This window comes from Drosophila mojavensis, unplaced genomic scaffold (genome assembly GCF_018153725.1).
Source record: "Drosophila mojavensis isolate 15081-1352.22 unplaced genomic scaffold, ASM1815372v1 contig_80, whole genome shotgun sequence".
Taxonomy (NCBI): Eukaryota; Metazoa; Arthropoda; class Insecta; order Diptera; family Drosophilidae; genus Drosophila; species Drosophila mojavensis.
Window position 1 is genome coordinate 2,464,402 of NW_025318906.1, and position 23,443 is coordinate 2,487,844.

General features: G+C 37.3%; 1 protein-coding gene across 1 annotated transcript in view; it reads left to right on the forward strand.

Annotated features, from left to right (window-relative positions):
- The first annotated feature begins 18,910 nt into the window (after positions 1-18,910).
- Positions 18,911-23,443, forward strand: part of LOC6578525 — a 65,627-nt gene continuing 61,094 nt past the window's right edge. The window contains exon 1 of the mRNA XM_002004399.4: positions 18,911-20,267. Coding sequence (XP_002004435.1) covers positions 20,202-20,267 — 66 coding nt within the window. The 5' untranslated portion in view covers positions 18,911-20,201. The remainder of the gene's footprint in view (positions 20,268-23,443) is intronic.

Consider the following 23,443-nt stretch of genomic DNA (forward strand, 5'->3'; position numbering starts at 1 on the left):
ATTTTTACAAGGATAATTATTGTTTTTCCAACTCGCAGATTTGATGCTGCTCGCTCAGCGAGGCGTTTTACGCTTTCCCAATTTTTTAGGGGCGCTTTCCTGCAGCTCTTAAGGGTGATATATATGTATATATTTATAAAGGGGTAGCATTATATTATATATAAGCTGGTACTGGCCACCCAAGACACTGCAGGCTTATTGGATTAGTATGCGTCGCCTGTCTATTAATGCCAGTTCTTAATGGTTCCTCGCATCCCAACTGTGGCCGGCTTCCTTCCTCCTTCCTTCGTCCTTCTCAATATGATTTTCTTTCAAAATAATTTCCTTTTTTTTTGCGTTTGGGGAGGGCAAAAAAAAAGAAGAAGAAAAGCGATTATCGTTGTTCTGCTTTTCATTTATAATGCTCATTGCTTTTGCTGCTGCTTCTTCTTCCACGGAATTATGTGAACATTTATTGAATATTCCGTTTTTGTGTTTGTTTAATTATGAACTTTTTCCTTTGACAAATGATATTGAGTTTATATATATTCCAAAAATTTTTTTTCTTCTTATGCTTTTTAATCTGCCTTTTAATTTTGCCGTAAGTTTTCTTTGATGTCTAAACTTTTTCTTCGGTTTATTTCGCTTTTTTCCGCGTTGTTTACCAATTTGCACAGCTAAAATCACAAAAAAAAAAATGAGAAGCTTATGTTTTTTTAATTAGCCTATCATTTGCTCTTCAGCGCGCTTAATACACGGCAAAAAATGTATAAAAAATATGGAAACGTATATATGACTTGGCTCAGAAATGTAGAGAAATTGAGCTGAAATTCCTTTTGCTATCAGGCTGAAATATTAATTAGACTATTTTAGGCATATATTTCGAGTCCATTTCTAGATGAATTGAATTTCTGTGAATTTATTTGTTTTTTAGCATACTTTTGGGCATGAATTTATTGCATGGGAGCTCTATTTAAACAAAGATCATATAAAATATCGACCAAAGCTTCGAGCTCCTGAAGGTTCGCATAGTCGAGACTAAGCTTGAAAGATGTATCATAATATATATAAAAACATATTAAATGAAAGAGCTGAAAATGTCGAGAAATATTGATGTTTTGTGGAGTTTCCAAGAACTGTATTGAGCTGAAAGAAAAAGATTTGTTGAGCCTTGCCAGGACGTCTATCATGAGTCACTTTCATATCGCTGAGATGACCACTCATTGCGTAATCTTCAGAGATTAGGTATAGTAGACTCTTTGACAGCTGGGAATCTACTTAACAAAAGGTTAGACCGTGAGAGAATATAGATATATGTATATCTCTAAAACTTATTAACTTCCAGAAAATCGTAGTTAAAATCCATCAAGTCTATTTCGCCATGACGAATGCAACGCAAATGCTTCTCAGTCTCTCCACCCTTTGGCTCTTAACTCTTAAACTAATTTCAATTGCAATGCAGTCAGCCGTGAAATAAACAAGAAATCACTTAATGCCAACAATTACATAACCAATTAGGACTTTTGGCCTTAATGCGAGAGACAAGTCAAGGAGTCAGAAGACAGACGCGCTTAATTTCTGGTTACAGCACTACAGCAGGACAAACGACAGCAGGACACGCTGTCGATTGTGCACATAAAAACCAAAACAGCAGAAAACTTTCAACCAACTGAGAGGGGGAGGGATGTAGAGAGGCAGGAAGGGGGGTGGGAGTGAGTGAAATGGGCTGGTATAGCATATCAAGTCGATTACGTTTATGGAATATATAAACGAAATGTATTTGTTGTTGTTATTGTTGCTGCTGTTGTTGTTGTTGCTGCTGCGTCTCTCATCATAAGCTGGACAACAAAAGGTTGCCAATTTGCTGGCTTGTTTGGCAGTTGATACTTGATATGCTTAGCAGGATAAGGGAGCAGAAAAAAAAAAAAAAAAAAATAGAGAGAAACTCGATTTCTTGTGCTGCAATAGTTGTTTGGCATTGTTGACTGGACAGGAGTCGCTTGATAAGCTACTTGAGCAAAAGCGATTGCAAGCAGACAACGTTTTTTTTTTTGTATTTTTGTATTCTTAAAACATTTATGAAAACATGAAAAGCTACCCACACACACACACACACACACGTATGCCATATAAGCTGATATTGTCAAAAGGCAGCAGGCTTAACTAGGCGTATGCGTAATATAAACCAGCAACAAGAGCACAAACACACACACACACAGAGCCACCCACGTGTGTGTGTGTTAGACGATAAAGTCAGCAGCATGATAAATCATCGCTATAATATTTATAAATAAAAAAAGGCAACTTGTTAGGGCGCACATATACTATATAATCGAATTTTTATTGATACAAGCAGCTTACGTTGAAAGGATGTGGCCCCACAGAGCGAGACAGAGAGTGGGAGAGAGAGAGAGAGAGGGTGAGTGGGAATAAAAAATAGATACTAATGCGCATTTTTAGCAATTGGTCAAGCAGTCTGAACTACGTTTATTTCCTTATCAAGCTTTAATGTCTGACCATTCACGAAAATTACGCTATGAATATGTTAGACTTAGTTGAGGAGCGACCCAATCAATTGGCCAGATAATTGAGCCAGCTTATATATATGTATATCTTCTATCTTCCTCTCTCTCTCTCTCTCTCTCTCTCTCTCTCTCTCTCTCTCTCTCTCTCTCACTCTGTATACATCTCTCTTATGTGGCAACACTTTTTGTGCATTTAGTCGACCACGCCCTCAGCAGTAGCTCAGTCTCAAGACATTTGGCTTTTAATAAAAGCGTCCACAGCGAGCACTTCAAACTGTTTGTAACTCAATTAGAAACAAAGGCTGCTCGAGATGCTGGCTCTAGCTGGTTGCACCAGCTGCTGATTGACTATGCTTAGAGGCAAAGCAAAGCGAAGCAAAGTAAAGTAAAGCAAAGCAAAGCATGGCAAAGCGTAGCATGCGACCCGAGTCAGCCAGGCAGCGTCCATCAAGAAAAGGCAAAAATTGTTGATAATTCATTTTGAATACACTGCATAAAGCTGGCTAACAGGACTTTAGCTGGCAGCAAGTAGAAGCAAACTTTGAATAGTGAATACTGAACTGAAGATTTTACTGAAGATTTTATCGTAATGAACAGCCAGCTGCTGAAATTTTTTCTTGCTCCGAACACTTTTAATGGTAATCTAATCATATATTAAACTGTTTTATCTGATTTCCCAAGGCTTGTCAATAGACCATCGGGCATAAGTGTTATTCGTATATACATATGTCTAAACATTTATTAATATTAATTATATGTTAGCTATTCATTCTTGTTCCTTCCATAATGCTCTCTAAATATTTGTATATTTTTTTCCCATTCCGAAACATTTTGCTTCTCATTATTATAAATATTTTTCTCCTCGACCTTATATATTTTTGTTTTCTTCATAATCCATTTAACTGGCGCATAAATTTTGGCTTGATCTACTTGAATCTAATCTGATTTTGGCAAGAAAATTAAAAATATAATATAATATAATATAATGTGTATATACTGATCATTCTATAGATTGACTTTATCTTTTACATTTTTAGAGAGACGAAAGGAATTTATTTTTTTATTTTATTTTTTTTTTATATTAACAAGGTTATTATGGAAAAACTTACATATATGGAAAAGAGTAAATAAATATATTATATTTGTATGGGATAGCCATAGTAGCTTGAATAAAATACATAAATTATATATCTATTCATAATATAGTTATTTAAAAATACATAAAAAATTTTCTATTTTGTATTTTTTCAATTTATTTTATTTCTTTAAAATATCTGTATTACTGTACTAACCATACTGCAACCTTATGGTTAGTGGTATGACTTACTGCAATATAATCCTTATCAGATTTTTAGGAGTGTTGCTAACGTTCTTTTATATGAGCTCATTCAGCTTCTCCTTCGATTATCTTCTCATTTGAAACGTAGCCTCATTCTTTCCTGGACCTCTTCAGTTTTTATCTTAACTACTCTTATGTATATACTACAAATTTAATCGTGGGACTAGAATACTCTTATAAATTTGACTTCATTATACCTCTATAATCCTCTGCACCCATAGAGCATCTTGACTTCGTTCTACCGAATGCCGGCATTGTTCCGTTTTTTATTGTTTAGAATAACTTTGACGTGAAGGCGTCGACGTTTGCTGACAAGACGTCGACGCTGAGCTGATGATGATGATGTTGTGCTTCCAGTTCCTTTAGTGCTTCCCGTTGTGCCTCCTCCTGCTGCTGCTGCTGCTGATGCGCAACCCTTTGTGCATTTGCTCTGAGAGTGGCTGGCTGAGGGCATGGCTCGGGGTGTTCGGGGTTTCCGGGGTTATGTGGCTATGTGTATTTGGGTGCGTATGATGGCAGCAGCGCCACAATATCTTGATAAGATTAATCAAATTTTCAGCGAATGCTCCGCGCGGCACAAAGTAGCTGAAAATATGCTTGGCGTGTAAAAAGGATTTATGCGTAATTATATGGGAATAGCGTAAAGGAAAAATAGCCCCGACTCTCGAAAGTTGTTGGTGCAAATATAAGTCGCAAATCAAAAGCTTGACGTTGACAGCGCTAAGAAGTACTATGTGAATGGGTGGGGATTGGGAGGCGAACGCCTTTGAGTGGGGTTTTTCACTCTCTCATTATGTGAGCTGCTTTTAGTTTGCCTTTGTCTTGCATACTTTTTGGCAGTGCTCTTAATTAGCCGGGCTTTGGCAGGGCTGTCGCCGATTTCACATGACTCAGATATAACACTCTCCCCACTCCCTCCCTCGCTATCTTACCTTCCCCTTCTAGATATATTTGCACTCATATATGAAAGCAAAGTAAGCACACAAATTAAAACCACAAAATAAGTCTTGAGGCAAGTCGCTGTATGTACTTCTAGCTTGTAGTTGTAGTTTTCTCTACAAAGTGCCAGTCATTGAGTATTTGCATTAAAAATGAGAGAGACGTCTCAAAGCCGCTTACAGTGGTACGCAAATTGATTTACAAATGTTTTGGAATCAAAATAAACGTAAATTGTCGAACGGCTTGAAAAATCTGGCGCTTTAAAGAAAATAAGAGTTTTTAAGAATCTTTAAAATTGAGGGTTTCTCCAAGTTGGAGAGAAGTTGGAGAGAAAACTATAAAATCTAGAGATATTTTGTATTCTTCATGTTTTTACAATGAATCTCGAGATCTATAAGAGCTAAAGACATCAAATTTGATTTGAGAGCTATATATTCTAAGGTACATAAGTATACAAAATGTTCAGCTTTTCAATGTTTAATATAAAATAATAACTATTATGAATACCTAGGGAATTATAGAAGCACATAAATTTTAATATGTGCAAATGTAATGTTTTTTGGGATCAATTTTAAAAATTTAATGTTCTCCGATAGCTAAAATTATATTAAAAATATCTAGGCTAAAAAATAATGAAAAATAAAATAAAATATTAAGTCTCAAATATTTAACAATTGTAGGAACTAGAGTCAGCTAATTTGGCGTGTGAAAGTAACAAAATTAAAATAATATAGCACTTTTTATAAAACTGAAATCTAACTTATTCGAAGTACATTCAAAATTATTCTAAAATTGCTCAAAGTTCTCAGTGGCCTGAAATTCTTCCTCCTGGAGCTTGAATTATTTATAAGATTTCACAACTAGCAAATTAGTTTGTTTCTATAGTTAAGCCTTCTTTTGCAACTATCGTGCGGTTTAAGTAGTTGCAATGCAAAAAAAGAAAGTCTTACACCAACCACTGTGAGGAAGACCCAAAGATTTTGCGTTTGAAATATAAAATGTAAAACTAAATTTGCACATTACACGGAGAACATGTGCCTTCACCACGATTCCCGAGCGACAACAACAAGAATCGAAAGCGTGAATGCTGAAAAGGTAGCAGAAACAGTTTTAGGGGTTTTTTGGCCATAGTCAATGCTTAAGGTACAGGAAATAAAACGTATATAGAGCAATCTATATAAATGCGAGGAGAAGCAGCAGCAGCAGCAGCCGCAGCTAATAGCTGGCAGAGAGAAAGAAATAAGGACTTAACTAACTTGACAACTACTTTCCGCTTGACAAGCAATTTCCACGTAGATAAAGTAACAACAACAGCAAAAAATATGGGAAAAAAAAAAACAAACTTTGAATTTGTAGCTAAATAATTGCAGCGAACACTGCGTATACGCAATGTATGCATGAATAAGCAAAGCATAGCTCATATCGAATATATATATATAAAGAAAGACTATATATATAGATGATAGATATATATGTAAGTGTGTGTGTGTGTGTGTAGCCGAATCTGTGAGCCGGCGACATGAAACGGAAACCAACTTTTGAAAGCGGGCACAAAATGCATTTCCAGCTAGCGCCGTCTCACTCGCACGCCCGTTCGCTATCTAACTATACCCGTCTCGTTCCATGGAGCACTTAAAAGGCAGCCGAGAGCGAGAGATAGTTAAGTCGATATCGCAGTTTCCGTCCGAAAGCAGGAATTTACTTGACATTTTCATTAGTGCGGCACAGCCACAAACACTTTGCCAGGCTAGCGGGCAGGACGAGGGATGGCAGGAGGCGTGAGGCAGGAGGCTGGCGTGAAGGCAGGATACAGCAAGCAGACGTAGCTCGAGCTTTCTACTTTGGCATTGAGGCAGACGCGATGTTTGCGGTTTTGATGCAGAAATAAAAATAGCAATAGCAGTCAGCCAGGCAAGGATTCACTAGCAAGGACTTAAACACACACACACACACGCGCGCGCACACGCCCTCACACACACCCAGGCATAAACCCATTTGGCATGGCTTATTATTGGGGTTTGCCTGGTACGAGTTGTCACCCATGCACACCCCAACTAGCCTTTGTAAGTGTATGTGTGTCTGTGTGTGTGTGTGTTTAGAGCTATTGCCCGGCCAAGTCCTTGGCTCTGGCTCACATCTTGATTTCGCACTCAGCGCCTGTGGCCTAGGCTAGCGCTCTCTGCCTAATGTTGTGGGAAATTGCATTAATTATTCTATTAGCAGCGTAATTCGTTCTTAATTGCATGATAAACTTTATTGCCTTTTAGGAGGATTGAGTGGCTACACCATACACCCCCACCCTCTCTCTTTCTCCCTCTGTCTCTCAGCCTCTTTCTCGCTCACTCTCTTGTCAGGATATGCGTGCGTTTCGCACTACAAATATGAGCATAAGTAGTCTATTGGAATTCCAGTCGGCGAAGCATAAGTACACATTTATTTCACTTAAGTGGACATCTTAGCTGAACTAAATGTCTTCAGTTTTTGGCTGTTTACGTTTCATTGCGAAATACGTGTGTGGTTCCGCTAGATAATTGTTGCTTATTATAGAAGTCTTTTAATGGCTAAGGAAACTGTGCTTCAGCTTGATATGCTGTAATACTTAGTTCCATAAATTATAATTGAAAACTTATATTCATTGCTCAGTATCATTGTCATTGTCATTGTGATTGTCATTGTCATTGTCATTGTCATTGTCATTGTCATTGTCATTTTCATTGTCATTGTCATTGTCATTGTCATTGTCATTGTCATTGTCATTGTCATTGTCATTGTCATTGTCATTGTCATTATCGTCGTCAATTGTAATTTTTATTATTGTTAGCCGAAAATCTCCTAGTTGCTCAATAAATACTTTAGTGGTATAGTATCTACATATATAGGTCTCATGTAAAATGAATCATTCACATGCACATATCATATCTTTCTTATCGAATTCGATTAAATCGTAGAAGTGCAACTGGTTGCAGTTCTTGTCTATATTTTTTTTAGCTACTTAATGTGTCAACATATTTGTTTATAGCGTTTATTATTGATTAGCTGCGATTTTGAGCCATATAGGGAGCACTGGCGTGTTGTTTGCACTGAGGCACTTCAATCTAGCCGTGAGTTATTATCTAAGCGAAATCCAATTAAGCTTTATCGCCTCAAATTAATCAAAAACGAAAAACAGCTGAACACAATAGCTAAGCAAATACAATCGCAACTAAGTCAATATTAATCAAATCAGCAGCGCCTTAAGTTTGCGCCAATACCCCTAATGCCGCAGCACTTGAACTCACAATTTTAGCTCAACTGATAGAGACAGAGATAGAGATAGAGCTAACGAGAGAGATAGAGATAGGCAGAGACGTGGAAATAGATAGAGTTAAGGATAAGTGTAGCAGTTCTTTACGACTCGTAAGATTATTAATTTAGATTGATAGATAGATTATGATAGAGAGATAGAGGGTTGGAGAGATGCAGAGATAGAGAGATGGAGAAATCGAGATATTTATATGTGGAGATATAGTGAAATGAAGGGATAGAGGAATGAAAAGATAGTCAAATTTAGATGAGGGAAATATATAGAGAGCTAGACAGAGAGGAAATTGAGAATTGAGATGGAGAGATAGAGAAAAAGAAGATAGAGGTGGAGAAATAGAGAGAAGACGTGGAGATATGGAAAGATGGATCAATAGGATGATAGGGAAGTTGAGAGGTAGAAAGATGGTTAGATAGGAAAATTGAGAATTCCAGAAATGTCCATAGATATATAGAGAAATGGAGACATGGAGGGAGTTAGGAAATGAACTTTTGTTAGGAAATAGAGAGGCTTAGGGAGATTAAGAGAATGAGCGAGAGATTTAATTTAAAGATTGATAGGGAGAATTTTATAAATTTTTACTTTCGATATACAATTTTCAGGCATTTCAAAGCATTTTGACTCCAAGGTGTTGAGTGTTTTGCTTAACTCAGAGAGAGATTGAAGATATAGTCAAATATGGAGATATAGATAGATGGGGATAACTGTCCGTACTTCACGTTTAAGCTTCGCGTTTGATATTTTCCAAAATGTTGTTTACTTTCATATTGAAGCGCAAATTTGTTTTGATTTTCCAAAAATACGTTTCTGATATTCATGTGCGGCTTATGCAGCACACGCTAGAGAACTTTTTGCGGGTGGTCTTTCAAGCCCCCTTTTGATTTTGACCGCGTTGACCAATATTTGCTTTTGCGGCTGTTCTAAAAATTTCGCATACAGCGTTTTCCGTTGCTAGACATTCACCTGCTTTCCGCATTTCATGCAATTAATTTAATTATGTGGCCAACTAGGCTGAGTGCTCCACCTCTCTCTCTCTCCCTCTCACTCTGTCTTTCTGTTTAGCTCTTCCTTTCACTCTCACTCTCTCTTTCGCTGGGTATTGGCCTCTCGCTCTCATCCTCATTAGCCGCTGTTTGTGGAACTACAAACTTGTTTCAGCTTTTGTAGTGCACACTAAATGAGATGCTTTTAGCCGTTAATGAAAATGTGCAAATTGAGTTGTCCATCCATATGCAGTTATATATATTAATATATATATATATTAGGTATATATATACATATTTATATAGGTTACCATAATGCAATTTTCTTGCTGCCAGCGTAAAGGTAGAAAAAGTACAATTAATTATTAGTTAGAAAAAAATGTGTGTGTTCCGCTTGCTGCTGATGTCATTCAGAGAAATGTGATTAAAGCATATGAATAACCCATATGGAATACATATGTGATTAATGTAGACCAGAATATGTATATTATATGATAATGGTTTGTGGCTACGGGCAGGCTACTCGCTTCAGAACAAGACAGGATGTTGGGCAGAGGCAATATAGACCAATATAATGTACAATAGATCAATATATTGTACTATTCTATTCACATGATACGTTCGTTTGTTCCTTGTCTTTTCACCTCATCATTACATCATTTCATCTCATTATTACATATTTCCTTTTCTTTTTACCTGCCGTTCTTACTTTTGGATTCCCTCTACTATCAATTTTCATCCTGGGTTTTCTTTTCCCTTGTCTACTCTCTTCTAACTTTTGACTTCCTTTTCTCTTCTTTTATGCCGCATCTTACAATGAGTATTCTCTTATATTTTATCATTGTTATACTATACTTTTCTGTAAACTTGTTATATGTATGTACATATCTTCTATACCATATATTCTATATTATATATGTATAAGTTTTCTTTAAAAAAAATCTTTATTAAACTAAATTTTTACTATTTTTAAAATTGTTACTTGGAAAGTTTTCAAGTTCTATAAATATATAGAAAATATATAATTAATATGTAGAAAATATATTAATTACTTTTGAAACAATTTCACTTGCATGGATTTCATTTAATCAGCTAAAATCTGTTGATTTGGTTGTATTTCCTTAAAAGTCAAACACAGTTATTATTGAAATAACCAAAGTAGATATCGTAAAAACCAAACAGACGTCAATGGGAAACGCCGCTAACATCCCAGGGGATTGACCAAGGGAATGAGGCTGAAGAGGGGCAGCGGACATGGACAAAGAGACAGATAGACAGATAGACTGAGAACATGCGGCATAGACCGAGACCTCAATGGCAGAGCAAACAAAGTCAAGTGCTGCCAGAGTCTGTTGAGTTGCGTTAGGGTAGGCGTTGCCAGAGTCAGTTCAGAGAAGATCAGCAGGTATTTCGTTTGTCATTTGTCATTTGTAAATTGTCATTTGATATTTGGCCATTTCCATGGATAAATAAACAGAGCGTAGAGCGTAGATATGTGTCCAGATAGCTGCTATCAATTTTTAATTAGGGATTTGTCAAACAAAATAGCAAACAGAATGTTAGCAAACATGGGACAACCTCAATGCCGCATCCCCATATCAATCAATGGCCAGCCCCATTACCAACCCCCAATCGCCAATCGCCAATCGCCAATTGTAGTCTTCGCTCTGATCGCGATAGCCGATCAACACTGTCAACATTGTTCGGCGGCATCCACAAAGAGACCAAAGTTACGCCGGCTAGATCTATGATTCTATTACAGCTATTACTTACGTAAGGAGGAGAGTGTGAAAGAGAGAGAGAGAGAGAGAGACAGAAAGAGAGAGAGAGTGACTCGCTGCTAGACAGTTATTTTTAGTTGGCTCACATGTAACAGCAGCAGTCGCGTCCATTGCAATACAGTGGTGATTCGAATGACTGAACTTTGGGAGACAAACTGTTAAAGAGCGCAATTAAAGCAGAAACTTTTATATTGTATATCATTTTCCATATGGATATTTGAATATAAGATAATCCTAACTTGGAAATATGTTTCTTTAGAGACTTGATGAGCTTTGACATTGAAGATGATGGCATTTAGATAAGGAAAATCTTTCGATTTGCATACGTCATGAGAATACCTTATCCAACCCAAACATACTCTTTTATCTTCGTGAAGAAGTATAAAAAGTGAAATATTTCATCTAATTGAATTTAAATGAAACTTTCTTAGTTGCAAATGCTAAAAGGATCACTAATTTAATGCCTCAATTTTACAACAAATTTGCTTGAATTTTATATAATTTTGTATACAGTTTTTCTTATAACTATTACTTCATTATTTTATTCTATTCTATATTCTATATTATTCTTGGTATTCCTGAGCCTCTTAAAGCTTTCTTTAAGGCAGATCTGCTAGAAAATTTAAATGCTTCTTAAACCTTGAAAAACTCCTATAAGGTTTCACATTGAGAGCGTGCACTGTAGCTGCTTATATTTTTCATTGTCAAAAACGTTGCGCTGAGAATCAAGCGCTGCTGCCACCTCAGATGTCACTGCTGCCGCTTCTTCTTCTTCTTCTTCTTCAGCATATTCTTCTTCATTCTCTTTTATCTGTTATCAATTGAGAAATTTACAAATCGATACGCGACATATCTTGTTTCGTTTGCCACGGCATTGCGAGCTCTGCTTTTGAAGATGCCGTGACGCGTGGTATGATTCGGTAGAATCAGAGTGTGGATGGGTGGGTGGTTAACGGTGAGTGTGGTGCTGTGGGTGCTGCGGGTGGGTTGCTTGGCAATCAGTGCCACATCCGATGCGATATAGCATGGAATTTATCTATTGATTTGTTGAGTATGTGTGTTCCTCTCGCTTTTGTTGGCATCAGTTGGTATCAGTTAAATCAATTAAGGCTTTCAAGTGGAACGATCGCCGTGCCGACATGCTTACCAATGTTATGGACACACACACACACACAGATAGACATATAGATATAGCTATCGATATCGGCTATCGATATCGGGCCGAGTTGTACTCGTTGCCATGTCGCTCAAGTCGCTTTCAATTACCTCAAGTGCTAAATGTGGTTATTCCATTTAATCACGGGCGGGGCCAGCCCCAACCAGCACCCCACTCCCCCGCTCCCAAGCATTGTTAGCTAATGTGTCAGCTTTTTTTGTTTTTTTTTTGTCTTTCGGTCTTCGTTCAATACTAATTGAAGTGCGCTTTGTATGCCGCCCCAAGGTTGCCACCCACACAGCTAACCCAGGTAACTAGTTGGCAATGGAAAACTTAACTTGAAAGATATATGAAAAGAAACTTGGAAAATTATGTGAAAATGTTTTAAAACATTTATGACATTAGACAGAGATTCAAAAAACCTTTTTTTTTTTTTTATAAATTCGAAGCAAAAAGAGAATTAAATAAGGTATAAAAACTTGGCTTTAATATGTGAAAATATATTTTAAATTTATGCCATAAACAATTCTGTTCTTGTAGAATTGTTTTTAGCTGGAATATTTGAAAACCCAGCTATATAGGTTTGGAGTCAAGCTGTTAAATTTGAATTTATAGCTAAGTTATAAAGCCTAAGCAATTCTACCAAAGGCATAATACCCACTGAACATAGTCCAGACCTAATCTTAAAATATAGTAAACAAATGATTTATTTATTCTTGAATATATTTACAAAGAAATCTGAGGTATAGAATTTTGTTAGGCTTTTTGCTAATATAGCTTAGTTTTTGTAGTCTTATATAGTTTCACGTTCTATGACATATAAATATTCAACCCTAGCAAAGCTCTTCAGCTTTCAGATTTTTTGGGATTGGGAAAAGTCAAGGTAAGCTATTAAACTATGAAAAATTAAATGAGCATCACATATTATCTGAAGCTTCAGATTACTTGAAGAGTTTACCCTTATAGCTATGCTTATCGTTAGGAGACGTTTTAGGCTTAAGAATCTAATTGAATAAGGAAATATCAGAGTTTCAAGAGCGTTTAGGTTTAAATAATAGCCTAATTAAGAATTCTTGGATATTGAAATTAGATTAACCAGTCAAAAATACGAGTATAATAATTTCTAAGAACCATGGGTCCGAGTTTTTGTAATAAGAAGAATTCAAATGTAATCACATTTATAAGTAAAAATTTACTAGGCCTTTACAATTAAGTATAGTATAAAGATTCACTTATTCATTTTCAAAATTCCTGCCTACTTAAAAAAAAAACAAAAATCTGCCATATCATTTAAGTCTAATCCCTATCAATAGAAAAATCGCACAAATTATCCCACGGCTAAAGCGAAAAGTAACTCCTCTATATACCCATATTCCATATACAAACACATAGAAATGTATATATACCATTCCCGGCATATATATAAATAAAATAATATATATATATATATATATATATATATATATATATATATATATGTATATGCATTTATATATATATAAACTGCGACTAAAGCGGGAATATAAAAATCAAGTAAAACCGAAAAATTAGCGCAGGCGCATTTGCAATCAGCCGCCGCTAGCTGCTGGCTGCAACGAGCACGTTTCGGCTGTGGCGCGCTCCAATGGCACCGCCAGGCGCCACACCTACCGTGCTCACCACCCACTAGCCTGCCCTCCGCCCCCCAGCCCCTTCTACCCTGCCACGCCTACCGCCCAGCGGCAGCAGCCGCTGCTGCAACATTGGCAATGTCAATACTTGAGCCAAGCGAATGGCAGCACTTCAGTTTGGGGTCTATGTACATATGCAAGGATAATGCTGACACACACACACACACACACACGCACACACAGATATATACATGAATGTGTGTGCGTGTGTGTGTGTGGTTAGTTGTGGCTTTAATCAAAAGCAGGCAACACGAACTGGTTGGCTGTTGGCCAAAAAGCAAGCTTATGTGCCATGTGCAGCTATATAGCTATTTTATATACATATGTATATATATAAATGTGTATATATGTCTGTGTGTGTATGTGTGTGGTCCCCTTGCCAGCACATCGAGTGATAAGCCAGAGCAGCACTTGGCTCTTCAGCCTGGCTGGCAGAGACAGCAGCCGAGGCAGCAGCAGCAGCAGCCAAAAAACGGAAACGTCAAGTTTTGACGCTTTGGCGCCGGAAGTGCTCAGCACGATAGAGCAGCACAATGCCGAGTCCTTGCTGCTTGCCTCTTGCCTTTTTTTATGCCCTTTTTTGTCATATCCTTCTCAGCATTTATAACCGTTACCCATTTACCGCACAAGGCTAGTTCAGCCTTGGGGTGTGGCTGCTGCGTTTAATCAACAATAAAATCAGAAATCAAAAACTTAATGAATGTCCTTTTGTCATTATGCGACAATGATGCTACTGCTACTGCTGCTGCTTCAGTTGATGATGCTAATGATGTTGCTGATGAAGTTGAAGATGATGAAGCTGGTAGATGCTGATGCTGGTAGATGATGCTGCTGCCGGAGGATGCGACTGATGATACAGAGCTGTCAACATGGACAGAGACGAAAGGCTTTTGACAGTTTAAATGGGAAACTTTAGAGAACTGTTGAAATACAGTCGAGTTTCGATATGTTGTACCCCGCTAAATCGAAAATCGCGATAAATCGAAGAAAATTCTATGCCCTTGATAAAATTTTGTCTCGATAAATCTCGATCATTTGAATTTCTGTGTCTGATCCCCTGCTATTTCAAATTATCGGGACTAGATTGTATATTAAAATATGACAAAAAAAAAAAAAGCTAAAATATAGTATCAATTTGTCTATAGAGAAAATTTGATACTTTATAAGTTAAATGGGATGCAACAAAAGAAATTTAGAGCACTGTTATATTAGCATTGATATATCTAGAGTTATACGTGACTACAGCGTAGTCTTCTATTAATATTTAAGTTAAACAAAGTTTAGCTCTAGCTAGAAAACAGCTAAACTGGCAGCACGGTTTTCATATAGAGATTGACTTGCTCGACTGAAAGAGCTACAAGACTTTAATATTTATAGAGCTAAGATCTGACCAAGAAAAGGGCCCATAAAAAAACAGTTAAACGAGAAATGGTTCTCAGATGTCTTTAATATAACAATGTATGTATATTTGACTTTGGGCAGCCTTAGGTAGACTTCAACAAAGTTGGATCTGAGTTGAAAAATGCTAAATTCGCAATCCAGACAGACATATAGCAGTACCTTTATGTGACTGACTCCAGTCCTCATTTAAATATATATAACAAAAAAATAATACATCTGACTGCAAACAGCAAGCTAAATTGGCAGCACTGCTATGTTATTATACCGTTATGTGTGCCCGTTAGCTGGCCGCTGGTGGGGCGTTGCGGGACGTTGCTTGAGCAGCCTTGATGATGACGGCAACGACCGTTTACGCGGCTGATGCTGCCACATTGACTAATAACAATAATAACTGGACACTGTGCGTGTGTGTGCTGGTGCCTCTGTGTGTGTGAGTCTGTGTGTGTAGGAGTACTTCTCACAGCCGCAGGTCCAGTGCCCTGCGCTTCAAGTTGAAAATTTCCACACGTTATATTTATTCTATGTCGCGGATCCTGTTTGGGTCCTGCTGTTTGTCTCGCGCTTGAAAAAATATATGCATAAGTGTGTTTGTTTGTGTATATATATATACATGAAAATATGACAGTCGCCCCATAGAACTTTAATAAAATTATTGATTTTCGCTGGCGCTGGCGCCAAGCTTTTTTTTATTCTTTTCTAGCTCGAGGCATTGGAAATTTTGACAAATTTGTAATTTATAGATTTCTATAGATGAAATATTGTTTTCCATAAATACTTTATAATTTGACTGGTCGTAAAATTCATTTCCTTAAAATCTGGTTTATATAAAAATAGGTGAATTTTAAAGTTCTGCTTATTTTTGGCGTGGAGCTCCAGAAATATCTGCAAATCAGATTTAGAAATAAAAATTACATCATAAAAAATTAATTAATCTTTAAAAGTCAACAAAAATTGTTCTTTTAGCACATTTTAGAGATGACATTTTCAAGATATTTGATAAGATTTTATTATCCGGATTAGTAAATGTTCGGACTAAGAAGACTTTCAGCTTCAGGGAGGTTTTACTGTAGACATTGTGTGCTCTTTTTGTTTGATCTACGAAATATGTTAAAAAATATCTCATTAAAAATGTATTAGACTATTTAAAAGCTCTCTTTGATATCATATTGCAACAAGCTTAAACCTAAAATACATGAAGTGATGTACACATCTCCATTAAGTATTTCTCAAAATTTTCTTAAGCTTAAAAGTGAACTACCCAGTTAATCCTAGCATAGTATATGCGCAACATTTTATAGTCCTTTATCTTTGTACTCTATTATTGATGTATGTTCATTCATTTAAATACACTCTCATCAAACTTTTAGCCCACATCTATGCAAATTCTAAGCAACGCATCTAATAAGCTATTTACACCAATTACATACCCATACATATGCACCCATACGTACATACATGGCTCGCTTTCATATGTAAATATGCGTAAAGCTATAAAATTCAAGGAACAGCAAAGATTTGGAGCTTCAAAATTTGGTAAAGCCCACCCCAACAAAAGAATGGGAGTGTGAGTGAGAGAGAGCGAGGGGCTGCCCATGAAGCTGTTAACTAAGTGGAAAGACGTCGACGTCGTCGTCGTCGTCGTCGTCGTCGTCGACATCGTCATCATCATCGTCGTCGTAGTCGTTGTCGTCGTTGAAGGCGATAAAACCGCAGCCAACAAAGAAACAACAACTTAGCACAAGCAGCGCAACAACAGCAAAGCACACAGAAAACAAAAAAAAAAAAAAAGAAGAAAAAAAGATGAAGTCTTGGGCAAAGGCAAAGCTTAGCCAATCAGCGTACGCCGAGGGCGGAGTCTATCCGAACTGGTTTGCCGGCGCTTTTTATGTTTATTTCGTGATATTTTTGCTGATGTTGCTGTTGTTGTTGTTGCACGCTTTGCTGTTTTCGTTTGCGTTTACGCTTTGCTCATCTTTTGCTTTTGCACGAAATTTTTATGGGTTATCTCGCTCTGGCACGCTCGTGCAAGAGTGAAAGGGAAAGAGCGAGAGCAGCCCGAGAATATGCGAGTGCATGGGTATGCATGTGTGTATATGTGTGTGAGTGCCGCTCTGCGTATGTGTATGTGGTGAGCGACTGCTAACAAAATAGCAGGGATAGAGAGCATGATAGAGAGAGAGAGAGAGAGAGAGAGAGAGCGAGCAGGAGAGCGTTCACAGCAATTTTTAGTAGGAAAACAGATAAGGAAGATGATAAATGAGAGCTTTTTTTCTTTTCTTTTCCGCTGATAATCTGTACCAATTGCCAAGTGCCGAAATCCCCAACCACAATACTTATAATAAGAGAATATGTATATACACATTGAACTTTATGTATGTGTGAATATGTATATCTCTTATGTTTAATTAAATATGAGAATGTTTGCATTTTATTTTTAATTTTCGCTGCAGCTGCGTGTTATTTTAATTATATATTTTAGCTGTTTGCGTGCTATAACTCCACCCCAATGGGGGAACGAGCCATACATATATACCAATAGCGGCTGCATATGTATCCTGACAGCTGGGGCTATGTACCGTTACCATTTACTCGAGCGTCGGCTTCCTGCACGGCGGTTGGCTAAATCCAGCCTAGCCGAACACCTAATCACATGTAATGCGCGCGCATTATCTGCGCTCTTATCTGCGTCTCCGCCAAGTGGTCAACTTCGTGTGTCAAAGGCACGAGCATGGACACTCACACACATACAGAGCAGTCGCCGCCATCCATTTCCATTCGTCGAGGTGCTAAATGCGGAGTGGGTGTTGCTACTGTTGCCGGCCTCTACCGTCTCCCTCACCCTCTCGGCGCTCCACATAACGACATAATAATAATAAGCGCTGACGATTTACTCTTTCATCCCAGTCGGGCACAGGCGCGCGAATCTATATTCCCGCATCGCTCGCACTCGCGCGCATGGTGCTGTCCGCTTAGCCGAGTGGCTCACGCCCACGCCCACTCTCAACAATAGCTCGTCTGTGTGCCAGTGTGCGTGTGTGTGCGAGAGTGGGCTTGTGAGTGTGTGTGGCATAATTCCACCCGAATTTGCGGCAAATCCATTGAATTTCGCTACAGCGCACAAAAAGTAAAAGAAAACGCGCAGCCGAAGGGAAGTCGTTTAAGATGGTAGTGGAATGGGCATGGGCATGGGTATGGATGTGGAAGTGGATGTGCTTTGGAGAGGGGCGGGGAGGACTGGGTGAGCCTGTCGCCGAGACAAGTGCAATTCTGCGCCGGAACAGGTTTACCCCAGTTCGTGAACGCAAATGTGTGTGTGAATGCTGTGGCTCTCACACGCGCTCTCGCTCTTTCGCTCGCTCTCGTTGTGTGTGTGTTTTGTTTTGGTCACACGCATACACACAAGCAAAGAGTGACGCTCTCTGAAAAAGCAAAAATACTACTAATTCTACTCCGTTTTTTAATAAAGGAAGAATTTTGAATTTTTATTTGGTATATTCGAATTCAAAGCATTTTCTAATTGGGAGAGAATGTTTACAATAAAACTTGATGTAATATAACTCGCTGAAATTGAGAAGATAATATAATAATAAAATCTATCATATAAATATTTAAAAAGCCAGTTAATAAAATATAAACTTTTGTCTCTCTTGCATTGAATTATTCAAGTTAGACAAATGATATAATAAAATAAAAAATAATATACGTTATAAATAGAATGCTTATAAACTATTACAATTTCACTGATATATAATATACAAGTACATGAATATAATAATTCCAACTATTTGATACTATTTTTCAGTTTGCTGCTACTATTTGAACCACTCGCACGCACACATGCATACAGACTGCAAGAGAGCCGGCAGCGGTGAGAGCGAGCACGAGTACGAGCGTGTGTGCGAGAGGGGGAGAGTGAAATCGTATTTTCTAGTCACGCACACCAGCGCACACCAAAGCCAGCCAGCAAATGAGCAGAGACGAATGCCAACCGAATGCCGGTCTTTCGGGACGGGGTTCGGGCACGAGGGCGGTCTTCGTGCAAGTACGTTCGGTTCGTGGCAGTGCGAATGCGAAAGAATTTTGTCAGTTGTGCGACAACTTGTGCTGTGTAAGGATGTCCAAACGCGCGTCCGTTTAACAGCCAAGAGCAGCCAGCAGTGCAAGAAGAAGAGCATACGAAATACGTCAAAATCGAATAATGCTGAAAATAAATACATTTGCCATCTAGTTAGAGAAGACAGTACAGTACAGGAAAGAGAAAGACACACAGTTAGAGAGGGAGAGCAAATCAAAGTAAACAATCAAACATACACACAAGAGACATTTGCGCTTATCACAACAGCAACAACAAGAACAACAACAACAACAACAACAGCAACAAAGTTAATCAGAGTATCTGCCTGAACAATAGCATATGAAATCTTTTGCCGGAGTCAGTCTTCATTGGCAGCTCGAGTGTTTTAGTACTTGAGGCTTCTTATCGCCAGCGACCGTCGGTTCTCTTGTTCTTTTGACTGTTTTCGACACGCTGCCACGCCCACGCTACGTATTGCTTTTTGCCTCCTCCTTTGCTAATGATGTCGCGCCGTGAGCTGTGCCGCAACAACAACAACAACAACAACAGCAACAACAACAGAAGCAGTAGCAGCAACAACAACAACAACGGCGAGAATTGCATATGCAACTGTGTGGCAGCCACATCGAATCCGTTCCGCTAAAAAAATCGTTTGCAAAGTCGCGTCGTTCCGTCTTTCGTTTCGTTTGTGCTTGTGTCTAATTTGCGTCTCCATCAACAACAACAACAACACTGCTTAATAATCAATAATCAAAGCGTGCTTTAGGCCTTATCGCTAAAAAAAAAAAAAAATTAATAAGAGAAGAAATTGATTCGCGTTTCCATCACAAACCAACCAAGACCAATTAATGCCAAAGCAATTGCCACCTGCATCGACCCCCACACAGTCTCTCTCAGCCCCCTATCGAACCCAACGAGAAACAATCAAAACCAAGGCACATAAAACTTAAATAGTTTATTAACAACAAAAGTGCCAGCAAAGTGCATTCACAATACACAGTTCTTCAAATCAAGTTCACGAAGCTGCAAGCTCAAACCCCAAACACTTCATCATGGACTTTCAGAGCGCTATGGAAACCTTTGCAGAGGCCTGGGTGGCCGCCAATGCCGGACAGCAGGTGAGTTGTCAGGTATTAATAGAAATTTATAGAACTATTTAGGTGCAGAAGATCCAAGTGAGATCAGCTTGAAAAAGCTGTATATGTATATCTGATACAGATTATAAAAACAGTTGATCCTATCATAATACGATATATTAAGTGATACGTGGATCATAAATAGAGTTGATCGTATATACAACATACAAATATCTAAGCAGTTTGTCGTATATATAAAATACTTATGAATCTGTGGCTATTCCTAAGGAGTTGTCAAGTCTTGTTGAAGTCGTGGGCTCGAACCCACGCTATTACATTCTTAATAGACTTTGCTCTACCTTGATTCGAACTCAAAATTAAGTGCATATAATAATGCTAACAGGAATCGATCGATTGAAGCCTAAACGTGTAGCCTCTACCATATGTATTATACAATCTCTTAGCTCATCATTTGTACAAAGAAATACTATGGCCTAGTTAAAAATTTGAATATATATGTATAATCGAAATACAACTTCTATGGACATACAGAAGTTCAGGCAAGAAGTATCAAAGAACTCTAGGCATGAATCGAATCGAATTTTCATAAAATAAGAGAAGCTGGAATTTAGACATCAGAATATATAAGCAATATATGATCTATAAATATATTCTTGCAGTATATACTTATATACTTATACTTATACTTATATACCTAGGCAATAGTTCAAGTCTCGATCTAATGCATAAGGTTAAACTATAGTAGATTATCGCCTCTACCAAAAGCTTGACTTGCTTAAAACTTCTTTTACTTAATTTATTATCACAAAATCAATATTCAGCATTCCAGTGTTGCAAGTTCTAAAAGTGTGAAAATATTCTCAATATAAGCAAATAAAATAATATTCAATATATATTTATTTGAGTACTATGTAACACGCTCAAATTACGCATATAGCAAACTCCTTCACTAATAAGTATTTGTTAAATTTTTAAATAAAACTTGCTTAGCTGAAGCATCAATAGATTCGACGACAGCTTCAGGCTAGTTAGAAACAGAATTAACAAAATGACCTTAGATAGATAGATAGATATATAATTCTATTCTATTTTAGCATACTCTATTTAGAATAAATATGATAATCTTTTGCGTAAGAGAATCTGTCTATATTAATCTTTCTATCTATAGGCAACTCTGAACTAGTATAATCCATTCCTCTTTTATCTTTATTCCTATTCACTACAAAGTCGTTTCACTACAATCTTTAGTTAACTTAAGACAACAAAGTCAACTCGTCTCTATTTCATTAACCCTCATACTATGTCGTAGCTCTCGTAACCGCTCTAAGCTTAACCGTAAATAATTTCAATGGGTTCTACTCGCATTAGTCACCCTTCAACTTAACACGAAAAAAACCAACAACATTTAATCTGCCGTCTCTGAATAAAGCAAACTGAATCAGTGCAAATAAACACAAATAGTGAAAATGCCAACAGTGCCGCACAAAAGTTTGTATACACTACAAAAAAAAAGGGTTAACTGGTTGAGATGTGTGTTTGCGAGATTGTGTTGCAAAAAACTATTGAAGTGGTAATTAATTATAGGGCTGAAATTCCAGATGTTCCACATAATTATAGCTGGAGTAGAAATCATATATTCTGTAGATTCTTTCCATTTATTCCTTGTATAGATAGAATCTTTTAAATTATTATATAAGATTAGTATTTCTTGTATTTATTTTATTTGTGCAGCACAAATCAATATATATATTCCATGAATTCTATTTTTTCTAAATTTTTGAAAATATGATTCCTCTTCTCTTCATATTCTTATTCTCTTTATTAAAACTTAAGCCTTTTTACATAATTCATATTATTCTATATGCTCTGCAAAGTCTAAAATTCTCGATATTCTCTATGTATTTTGTATTTTCTGTGTCTTTCTTTTGTATTCTATATATACTATATTTTCTAGAGATTTTATACAGAAGAAGCCTAAATTAAAATTTTTATTTCTTCATATTCAAGTTGTTTTTTTTTTTTTTTTCATAAAAAATTTAGGATTTTTTTGACCAAGTTAGCTAATAGACAAATCAAAGAATTTTTAATTTAAAAACTATTTCAAAACTTTTTAAAATGTAAACCAAATTTTAAGAATTGTATTTAACCATTTAGTCAACTGCAATTTATTAATTTTTTTAGTGTTTCAGTTAGTTTATGGACATCTTAGTAAAGGCATAGAAAAAACATACACTCATACACACTCACACATACATACGCACATTTACATGACAATGTAACATTTTCATTTATGATAAAAAGAGTGAAAATAAAAACCAAAACAAAATAGAGTAAAGCTAAATTCATGTGCGACAATTTTTCGCTATTTATGCAGATTAAGAGATAATCCTTATCGGGTCGGTGTTTCAGAGATTGGAGAGCAGTGCCACGATAAGCGTGCTCTGTGTGGTGGCGTGTGGTGCAGCGTGCGTGGTGCAGTCCGGTGTAAATATTACCTTTGGCGTGTGTATTTTCTTTATTTGTATGCTTAACCATGTGGGCTAATTGCCTTCTTGTAATGTGGTGCGCCTTGGCCAAGCCTCACCACAACATCGTTCTGCTCCCCCAGCGCTCCCTCCACCACTCTATCTCGCTCTGCCGCTCTCTCTGGGTCTCTGTGCGATATCCAAGCTAAAAGCTTTTAGCTCTGCGTTGTTCAGATAAGATAATCCGCTGTGTTTTGTCGACTTGCTTGCTTATTGCTAATTTGGGCATAAGGCGTTGACAACACTCACACACACACACACATGCACAACTTAGATATAGGCACGATAAGTGCCGATAACACGTTGTAACTGTAACTGTTCAGGTTTAACTGTATTTGACTTTTGCTCGCTGCGCGTCATCAACAACTTTGTACAAATACCCTGCAAAGCTGTAAGTGGGGTATATCGAAATTGGCTGTTCTTATCATATATATTTGTTTTATATCGGAAGTCATAGTCGAAAGAAAGTCGGTAGTTACTGTCCGTCTATCCTTCCATCCACCTGACTGTCCGTCTCTCAGCCCTTCATTCCGTATCTGTTTGTGAAGACGTCTGTCCGTTCGTCAGTTCGCCTATCAGTCCTTCCATTCGTCCATCCGTCTGCCTATGTATATAATAAATTCATTTATCTTTAATCTAATTATCGATCACCTTTTTCATTTCCACAAAATC